This window comes from Papaver somniferum, chromosome 6 (assembly GCF_003573695.1).
Source record: "Papaver somniferum cultivar HN1 chromosome 6, ASM357369v1, whole genome shotgun sequence".
Taxonomy (NCBI): Eukaryota; Viridiplantae; Streptophyta; class Magnoliopsida; order Ranunculales; family Papaveraceae; genus Papaver; species Papaver somniferum.
The window spans coordinates 54,666,879-54,677,533 of record NC_039363.1 but is presented as its reverse complement, the minus strand read 5'-3'; the positions used below and the strand labels follow the sequence as shown (position 1 = coordinate 54,677,533).

General features: G+C 35.4%; 1 protein-coding gene across 1 annotated transcript; it reads right to left on the bottom strand.

The window, feature by feature from the left end:
- Nucleotides 1-560: 560 nt before the first annotated feature.
- Nucleotides 561-2,888, bottom strand: LOC113287600. Its single transcript, XM_026536395.1, has 3 exons — nt 2,650-2,888; nt 2,415-2,572; nt 561-1,262 (listed from the first exon to the last, which is right to left on the bottom strand). The coding sequence occupies exons 1-3, from the start codon at nt 2,728-2,730 to the stop codon at nt 1,166-1,168; spliced, it is 336 nt and encodes a 111-aa protein (XP_026392180.1). The 5' UTR covers nt 2,731-2,888; the 3' UTR covers nt 561-1,165.
- Nucleotides 2,889-10,655: the final 7,767 nt, after the last annotated feature.

Below are 10,655 nucleotides of genomic sequence, written 5' to 3'. Positions count from 1 at the left end.
ACTTAAATTCGTCCACCGACATCATTTCAATTGGGATAGAACTGCGTATTCTCTGATTATGTACGAACTACAAAGAGAACCGAGCATCCATATCGATAATCAGACGAGTGAGGCAGCCTGCCCCACTCCAGTAGTGGTGTCGTTTCAAGATGATCAAGTTTCACAAAAATAATGCAACATCTGTGATAATTAGAGGTAGAAAGTCTCCTACTGGTTTGACAAACAACCTCAATTTCCCAAATTATTAAGGAAAAGAGCCAAAGCGAAAAAAAATTCTTTTAGTGGCCACGTGAATTACCATTATCATGTCCTTGATAAGACGCTAATCCTTGAGAAGAAAAACGAAGTATAAAAATTCTTATCTTTTTCCCTCGAGTATTCAGATTATCCAGCGCTTAGCTAGCAACCATGGACGAAAACAACCCAAATTTACACCATTACATTATTACTTTCCATCCCAGGAATAATTTATACTGTAAAATAACAGGGTATCTTTTTTCCTTTTTAACTTCATTTTGTTTTGAAGCTAGTGGCCAAGATGACCTACAAAGAAAAGCATACAAGAGCCAACCCCACCATGTTTCATTCAAGAGCTGGAAGGAATAGCATTTCCTTTATGACAACGATAGGAATAGAATCCAATAACAAAAATTTCAACTTAATAAAGGACTCAAATTATCTCTTATACATACTTGAGTTGGGAAGGTTGGAGATAAACCCCATAAAACAAAGCAGAAAAAATGAAGTTCTTGTTTCAATGTCCGTGCTGTGCGTGTTTTTGTTTCATGAAGCAGCAGAAAGGCAAGCCGAAGGTGAAAGATCAAGAGAAAGAGGCGAAGGATCAAGTGAAAGAGGCAAAGGATCAAGTGAAAGAGGCAAAGGATCAAGAAAAAGAGTCGAAGGGAGATTGATGAAATGAAGTCTGTCCAATGAGAGACACATTGTGAAACAATGAGCATGAACAACCTCAATTCAACTACTTCTGAGCTACTTTTCTCCCTTTTTTTGTAGTAATTGCGTATTTTTTTCTTTCTAAGCATGCAGAGGCAAAATGTAAGTGAACTCCCAACCTAATTTGGTACAAAATTGGCCTGCCGAGTTTTTCAGAAACTATAAACTCATTCAAGCCACTACTTTGAAATCCTATTTACTAATAACTGTGCTTCTACATCTTCTTCTTTGGTTCTACTTCATCTTTTGGTGCCAAACCTATGTCCTGCATTTGTTGTTCCACTGAAACCAGACCTGTTTCTGCAAGAAAACTGCAGAAAGTAGAGCAAAACAGTTAAATGAGCACTCTACACAGCTGAATCTTTTAGACTGTGTCTTTACTATTCTTATGAGATGCTTTTCATTATCCATTCTCATTGTTAGTGGTTTCCTTCACATGGTTCAACAGTGTGAACTGAAAAAGGTATTTTTACAGAGATCAAATAATATTTTGTGTTTGGGAAAAGGTTTTCACGGAATCATAGTAATTAACATGTATTGTGAAAAGGCAAACATCAAACCAACAACTATCATGAAAAAAACAGTCTTGGTTTCTTCTCTTATGAATTGCTTACAGAAAAAGAATAGAAAGGAAAAATGAACATCACAAATCACAAGGTTTCAATCTAACATAGTTCCAAGGTTTCAAATCACAAGCTATGAGATGTGTCCAAATGTGTCTAAAGCATGGTAATTAGTAAAACCACTATATGAGTGGTGATTAGGTAGTTAGACCAACACCAGGTGAGAAGCACAAAAAATCAACACTTGATTGCATACTACATTATGGTTTATGCTGGAAAATTCTTGTCTGCAGGGGCTATACTTCTTAGAAAAACTAATAACATTAATCACGATGGGCTAACAGCAACATTGGCCAAAACAAAAATTAATGATAGTTGAGAAACTCCTACTTGTTTTATGCACTTCAGAAAGGAATCAGTAAAGGGCACTAGGCAGAAGTAGCCAAAGCAATATGAAAGTTTCAGGATAAGTTAAAAATCTGGTATCAGTGCTTAGAAAATGTGACATCCACAAGAAAAGAAGAGCACACTTTTACTTCAACTCATAATGGGGATCAAATAATTGGCCTTTCTCCCTTCTCTATATTATCAGACATTACTGATTAACAATACATATTCCGTTCTGAATTGATGTCATACTCGGATACTCTAATGGGTTATTCAATGCTTATCCGTAGTTTATAAAACTAACCAAAATGAGCCTTATTCATTTTTTTAGATTGAACCCATGTGGTACAAGATATAGATGATCAACAATTCAGAAAACACAGATAATGCATTTCATCGGGAACACATAATAAAAAAAAGCTTCAAATTTCAGTAATTTTTAGTTTTTATCGCCGAAATTTCAGCGATTGTTAGACAACACACAATAAAGTCAGAGACGAGCGAGGGCAATACCTGCTGAGGAGGAAAAACAACGTCCCGGTGATCAAAACAAGTAGAGTTACGTGGATGATCATGGTTATGTCACTAGAAGTAAAAGCTAGTCCCAGTATTACAGCAAAGCTGATACCCAGTGTCAAGAACGACATCTTCAGTACAAACCATGTTGGAGCCTGGAAATTAAACAAATTTTAAGTTGAAATCAACAGAATAAAGAAAATTGAAAAGCCTAAGAGTAGACAATACGAACATTCACACCAGGAGCCAGAGCTCCTAATAGAACTGCTGTGGCAGGGGAGACATCTTCTTTGCGATTGTTAGATGTATCCATTGATTCAAAATCTGATCAAAACTTTGTTAGTTTGTAATTGAGAAAGATCGGAATTTCTTGTTATTGGATAATTGGATTTGGGAATTAGGTTTTATAAGTAGTCTTTTTCTTCTCTTTTCTAATTAATGGAAGCAGATCTTGTTGGATCGGGTAGTCTGGATGTTAGATGACTCACGCAACGAAACTAGTCAACCAGGAAATCTTTGCTTTCTTTTAACTTTTAACTAGCCACGTGGATTCAAACCATATCTCTCGAAAAAAAAGAGGTAGCCTATTCGTAAAAAAGAGGTGTTTGGCATATCAGATGACATGACAAACTAATTGCGCCACTATAGGAAAATTACAGAGCGACCGACTTTCTAGCGAGCGTTATTGTGAATATCGTTGGCGTTGTACATTACATCGAGCAATGTAAATAGTATCGCTGACGATATTATGATTATTTTATCGTCCACTAGATATTTTGCAACGGCTATTTCCCCCTACTGGTTCCTATATGTACGCCCTCGTATTTCTCCAAGTTACTCACACCTACTTCAGCTTATATTTCACCAATTTCTCTACTCACACCTACTTCAACCTATATTTTACCAATTTCTCTATCTCTACTCTCATTTAAATTTCATAATCATCAATTGCGAGATCCAATGGGGAGAGGAATGTTTTTATGAATCGGTTTAGATTACAACAAGAAATGCATCGAAGGAGGTTGCAAGAACTTGATGATGAGGAAGCTGAAGATAATAAACTAATCGACACTTTGATGCTTGTACATACAGACCAAATACCTAGAGTTCCAGAGCCACAAGAAGTATTCTCAAGAAGGTATACATATCGAGGGAGGGAATTTTACCATCAAAAGCTGATGCATGATTATTTTCTTTCCAATTGTGTGTACTCTGATCAAAAATTTCAAGGTTGATTCTGTATGCCTCGTCATCTGGTGATAAAGATTATTGAAGAGCTTTGTGGAGTAGAACCTCAATTTAATTATCAGTTTGATGCACTCAATATTAGAGGTCATAGTCCTGAACAAAAAGTTACTTCGACTTCAAGGATTCTAGGTTATGGCACTCCAGCGGATGCGAACGATGAGTACCTTCGTATGGGTAAAACAACTTCATTCACTTACCTTTCATTGTTTTGTGAAGTAATAATTAATCATTTTGGTCCAACATATTTACGAAAACCAACCGAGGAAGATGTTAGATAAATATTGAGAGAGAATGAGGAAAGGGGATTCCCAGGAATGCTAGGTAATCTCGATTGTATGCATTGGGTATGGAAAGGATGCCATGTTTTTTGGGTCGGTCAATATAAGGGTCATTATCCAAAACCAACAGTTATCCTTGAAGTTGATGCTTCTTATGATTGTTGGTTATGGCACGTTTTTTTTGGTCTTCCGGGTTCACAAAATGATATCAATGTTTTGTAAAAGTCGCCTTTGTTTCATGATCAACGGCCACTAGTACACTCATGGCTATTATATTGCAGATGGTATCTATCCAAAATGGTCCACCTTGGTTCAATGCTACCGTCAGCCTCCTGTCGGTGCATTGGGCCGTTCATACCGGCATTTTAACGATGCCCAAATGGCAGCGATGAAGGATGTGGAACGCGCTTTTGGAATTTTGGAGAGGAAGTTCGCTATCATTTGTGGCCCATATCGTGGGTTGAGTCCTCATGAAATGCATAAGACTATGCTCACTTGCATAATCCTTCATAACATGGTAATTCAGGAAACCTGTCGTGATTCGGAGTGGACTAACTATGAAGATGAAGATTTGAGGTCGGATATTCAACCAGAAAGAGGTGTCCCTGCAAGGAATTATGCTCAAATGACTAATTACATTCAGAACCGAAATTTGTATTACAGTTTAAGAGAATATTTGAGATTGAATCTTTGGGCAGAGCATGAAAGACAATGAGTTATGTATTTTTATTTAAGTTATGTATTTTTATTTAAGTTAATGAGCAATAGACTTATTTAAGTTAATGAGCAACAACATTTCAAATTAATCAACTTTTCATTTCAAACTGATATTAAGTAGAATGCAACAACAACATATCAAATTAAAATGCAATACTTCAAATTAAAACATAATTTAATACATCAATCATATAGAGGAACTACTACATCAAACTCATCATTAGTTTCATCCTCATCATCATCACCATTGTTGTTAGTAAATCCAACTTGTTGTTCAATTTGTGCTTGAATTCTGTCAAATTTAATTTACCACACATGTTTTTGCTGGGCGTTCATAATTGAAGTGTTAGCTTGAAGAATGTTATGCTTACCATAGTCAAACCCAATTTTTTCTTGAGAAAGACGACTTCTTTTACTCTCCCTGTTTTGAAATTTCCTATCAATTGTTCTTTTCTTCTCGACGTCTTTTGATGTTCCATAAACTCTGCCATGTTAAATCCACCGGAACTGCCTCCTTCTTGAGATAATTTTCTAGCTAGTCTTGCATTGTTCCTCCCTGACAGTTTTTTCTTACCATCATCATAATTATTAAAAATTAAGTTACCATTTGGGTTTCTTGTAGTATTTGGTGAAGAATTTGATTGACTTGGTGAAAATGATGAAGAATTTGGTGTTGAAGGAGAAGAATTATATGGTGAAGAGAGTTTATACCAAACAGATTTGTTATTCCTTTACTGTTTGGAATACGAACCAAAGGAATTGTTCCAAGTACGTGACTTATTCATAAGTTGGAGGCGTGGGAATACATATGGAACTAGGTGAACTATAGGTTTAGTTGCTTGGTCTCAACTATACGAAGTTGGCTTATTTTGTATAGCGGCTTAATCCTGAGAGTATTCAATTATGGACAAGGTCCCGGGGGTTTTATGCATTTGCGATTTCCTCGTTAACAAAATCTTGCTGTGTCATTTACTTTTATTTTCCGTATTATAATTGTTTTATTATAATTAAAGTAAATTACACAAACGTTAATTCCTATTTACTTGATAAGCAACCCTATTGTGTTTGGTTAAGTCCGGACCTTTTTATCAAGTAAACATACTTCGTTGTTGTATTGTCTCGATCTCTTATCCATAGATGATCATACGAAGTGTGAACCGATTAGTTATATTTTCTCGACTCAGTCCATAGACAATCACTTTCGGAGAAAGGACTTATAGGAAGGAAAAGTTTTAGCTTGAGGTATATTTGGGTACCCTCGCCTTTTCAATTGGTATCAGAGCAGGCAAACACGAAAAGATCTAACAATCTGTGTTTGGTGCGATCCAACTTATAAGATACGGGCCAAAGCAAAGTTAAGCGAGAACGAAAACTAAAGAAAAGCTCAATTAACATATCACAAGATATGTGCTCAAAAGGAGATTGTTCTTCAACTTCAGATTGTTCAATCGATGAAATCTCTAATGAGACATTTTTGAGTTATATTCTTGAAATTTCTAATGAGAGATCAAGTGTGAAAACTTCTGAACTAAAGGAATTGAGTAAACAATTTCTTTTATGCTCCAATGAACTTCTTTCAACACTTGAAAGAGAACGAGATTTAACGCTAAAGTTTGAAATCTTGATGAAGAGCATAAATTGCTAAAACAAGAAATCACATAACAAGTTTGTGACTACGAAAAAAGGATGAATATCGAACGTCATCATGTAGAAACCTGTGAAAAAGATCTTGAAAATTTTCGAGAAAAAATTTGTCTTCTCGAAAAAGAGCTTATACTCTAAAGAAAAATTGAACTCTCAACAAGAGTGCTTCAAGGAAAAAGAAAAAGGTTTTCTTTTCAACATAAAAAATTTAGAGGAAACTCTTAACTCTACTCGTAATGAAAACATTGCATTAAAAGAGGAAATCTTTGTGCTCCGAAAACTTAATGAAAGCTCAACCAATCTATCTTCCTTGTTGGAAGCGGGAAGAAGTTATGGTGACACAAGTGGGTTAGGATATGAAGGTAGTAGTACTGCAGTTCCTAACAGTGAAATAAAGCTTGTCAAACCTGTGTATACTCAACCAGAAGATTTCCTAAAAGAAAATGCTCAACGTAGCAGTAGAGAAACTAGTGGGGACAATCAAACTAGTGATATTCATTCAAACTAGAAGAAGGAAGCTCATCAATAAAGGAAGAAATCGAAGCCACGAAGAGTAGAGAAAAACAAAGGAGTTTTCAACGGTCCTGCACAAACAGGTAACATGCAACATTATAACCCTTGTAATACCAAATGTTGTTATTCTTGCGGTAGTAAAAAACATGTTCAGAAGATGTGCAAGATTCATAAAATGCAAAATGCTCTCCGTTTTGTTCCAAGAGAGTTGAGAAAAAAAAAACCTTATTCCTCGACTCTTAAACAACAGAGTAAAGGACCGTTATGCTGATTGCTGGTCTACCCAGTATATACCAAAATCATTTAAAAATGAGCATAAGAAAAATGATTTTAAACGGGCAAGGTTTGTCTCTCATTCTGTTAAAGGAACAAACTCTGAACCATTCTTCAATTATGATGACATATCATATTTAAAGATGTGGAACAGGAAGAACAGTCGAAAATAATGCACTGTTACATAAGAACAAATTTCTTTGTTCCCAAGCACTCTTGTTTAGAAATTTGTTTAAAATGGGAAATTCCAGTTATTTCCTTTTAAGAAAGATTACCGAAAATTCTCTGTATAAAAGGTATCTTTTTATAAGTGGTTAAAACCTTATAAGAACCGAATTCTTATTCGAATTTTTCATGTTTGTCAATAATGAAAAATCTAAAGAATTCTATATCAGATTTGATATACTCCTGTAGATTTCCTGATCTTTTGACTAGAAAGATTCATGTAATCCTTTTCACTGAAAATAAGAGATCATACAGCGAATTTGTGGGAAAATATTGTATCCAGGAAGTGGAAAGTGTTTTGGATTCCTCTAATAAATGAAGATTAGAAATATGTTCTGATTTGTGCTCATATCAGATCATGCCATCTCTTATTGAGGCAAGGGCTACAAGCCTATGTGAATGAGTTCTTGAGCTGATAGGAAGAAAGGAACTCCTGAAGGAATTATCTTCTGTTGCCCGAAAGGAAATTATTTTTCATGCTGTTTGCTGGGCATCTTATAGAGACTTTCGTGATCTTCAAATGATTAGTTTTCACTCTATCAATCTTGAAATGTTTGAAGAAAACCTTGACGAAATCATGGAAACAGAGGATAACAAGGATGAATAAGTTTAAACTCTTGTTCAAGGAAAATAAACATCAATTTTTGATTTCTTTCAATGGTTGTATTAAGTCTATTATGAATAAAACTATTATGAATAAAGTTATTTGATTTGTAATTTTTCTTGTGATAGTTTTTGATTTACATAGTGTGTGCTTTGAATGCTTTATTTATTGTTATGTATGTTTATGAGATGTTTGATTTTGGTTTTATTACCTTGGTACTTGATCTCTATTTTGCGAACCCTTATGGTTTGGGTGACTTTTTGATTTAGCTGGATTAAGTTCTACCCCATGTTGGTAGGCTTTATCAAAGGATCATGAGGGGTTCTGATAGAAACAATATGTGAAAAAGTCACAATATGTTGAATCGGTTTTGGTTTAGCATAAAAGCATATGTGTTTCGCAGGTTTTCAACTTTTACTTGCAATAGTTCAAAACCGGTTTCAACCTTTCTCTGATAACGGCTGGTTGTTGTTATTCTTTTGTTTTGCATAAGGATGACAACATAATGATATTTCGATACCAATTCTCCCTGGAAGAAGAAGATGAAAACATATTGGAGAAGTGGATGCGAAATTGAGGTAACAATCTTGTTAGTTAATTGTTTTCCTGTTTAAGAAAAGCCTGATTTTATTGCGGGTTATTTGGTTTTTGGTAATCCGTTTTTGACCAAAACCTGGGTTTGGTCTAACATTTTTCCATCCTTTGCATTTGGTCTAAAGACCAACGTTCACCTGCGTTGACTCAGTTATATGGTGAAGTTTTTAAAATTTGACTTGGTTTATTTTTTATGCTCCCCATAAATTATTAAGTATTTACTACCAGGGGCCCAAAAAAATTATAACTCCCCCTTTCTTCTCTTCTGATTCTCCGTGTCTGCTGCTGCTGCCTTATGTTCTCGTAAGAACTCAGTCGCCTCATCACCACCACCTCCAAGAACAGAAACCTTATCAGATTCAGCTGGATTCTCAATCACAATCTCCTTCGTCGCATCACCACCGCCAACAACGGAAACTGAAACCTCGTCAGATTCAACTCGATTCTCGTTACTCCTTTCCAATTCCACGAAAATCTCAGCATCAATTTGTTGAAACCAATACTCGGAAAAATTTTGTACATCACTAGTAGAGGAACTCTCATCGATACTTGTAGTAGGACTCACACTCCCAATCTCAACCTGAAGCTTCAAGATGAAGATAAGAGCATCTACAACTCATTATCTTGACCGAAGATCTACAAATCGGACAGTTATGATTCGATAGTGAAATCCATCTCGTGCTCGTTTATTGCTTCACCAGCACACTTCCTAGCTATCTCTTGCAATTTCCAGTAACAATAGAAGCTCAAAACATCAAAACCTTATTCTTTCATGTAACACAACAACTACACAATGACCACCAACACACACAATATCATCTTATTGATTTCATCTTCTAAACCACTACAGTGTCACCACCACCTTCAATATGCCACTGTCAACTGCAGTTAATACAAATTTATTACAGGCCCATTCATCCATTGTTGCAGCTTCTATTATCAATTCCTTACATGTTCTTCTCTCTAATTCAGGCCCTCAACTCCATCGACTGCAATCAAGCAGCAACAGTTCACCAACACATATTCAACTCAAACCCTTGGCTAACAACATCAGACATACTCACTCTCAGCTCAAGAAATTCTAAAAATTTCCCAAAATCCAAACCAATTCAAGTTTTATCCAAAACCCATTCTCGGATTCTAACTACAAAACCCATCAATCTCAATCTTCTCCTCTGTCATTGAGTCATTCTTCACCAGTATAAGAATCCTCTCATAATTTCATAACCCCTCTTTAATATAATCTTTACCAGCAGCATCATTTTCTCGATCTCAGACACCATCTCCTCAATCTTAGGAAGCATCGCGTCTATTTCTTCTATGCAACTCAAGAATATAACCAACTCATGTCTCAATATTCAATCCAACAAAAACCCATCTTCAATTTAAACACATAATACACATATAAACCTTAATTTCTTCTCGATTCAAACATCTACACTTTGAACTCAGAAACCCTAATTTGTCACGTTCTTGAATCATTCAACACAGATCTTCCCCTATCAACCTCTTCTCACAACAAATATCTTCCCTCGTTGTAATTCTGAACAACCATCAATGCAAACATAATGAAAAAGAAAAGACAAAATTTCGGTAACAATCTTATTTGGGGCAGCAGCAGTACACATGGAGAAGAAGAGAAGAAAATGGGGAGTTAAATTTTTTTGGGCCCCTGATGGTGAATACTTAATAATTTATGGGGTGTAAAAAAAATAAACCAAGTCAAACTTTATCCACGTCACCATATAACTGAGTCAACACAGGTCAACGTTGGTATTTAGACCACACACAAAGGCTGGACAAATGTTAGACCAAAACCTGAGTACCAAAAACCAAATAACCCTTTTATTGCATATATCTTTTTGCTTTTGCTTAAAAAAATTTCGGTACAATTGATGTTTTATTCCATTATGTGTGTATGGATGCGTGTGTGATTCAATTGGTTCCGGTTAAGAAAAACTATTGTTATCTTGCTTTATTGTGTGGTATCAATTGTTTAGGCTTACAAAATTTCGATGCAATTGCGGTGCTTTAATGTATATGTTGTTTCAATTGATTCCGGCCGAGGTGAATAATTATGCAAGTTGATTTATTTGGTTTGTATGAATTATTTATGGCTTAACAAAATAAAATGTTTACGGG

Coding starts and splice junctions, on each gene's coding strand:
- LOC113287600 (XM_026536395.1), bottom strand. CDS start 2,730: ATGGATACATCTAACAATCGCAAAGAAGATGTCTCCCCTGCCACAGCA. Junction 2,573..2,649: donor CTCTGGCTCCTGGTGTGAAT/GTTCGTATTGTC, acceptor TTTAATTTCCAG/GCTCCAACATGGTTTGTACT. Junction 1,263..2,414: donor TTGTTTTTCCTCCTCAGCAG/GTATTGCCCTCG, acceptor TACTTTCTGCAG/TTTTCTTGCAGAAACAGGTC.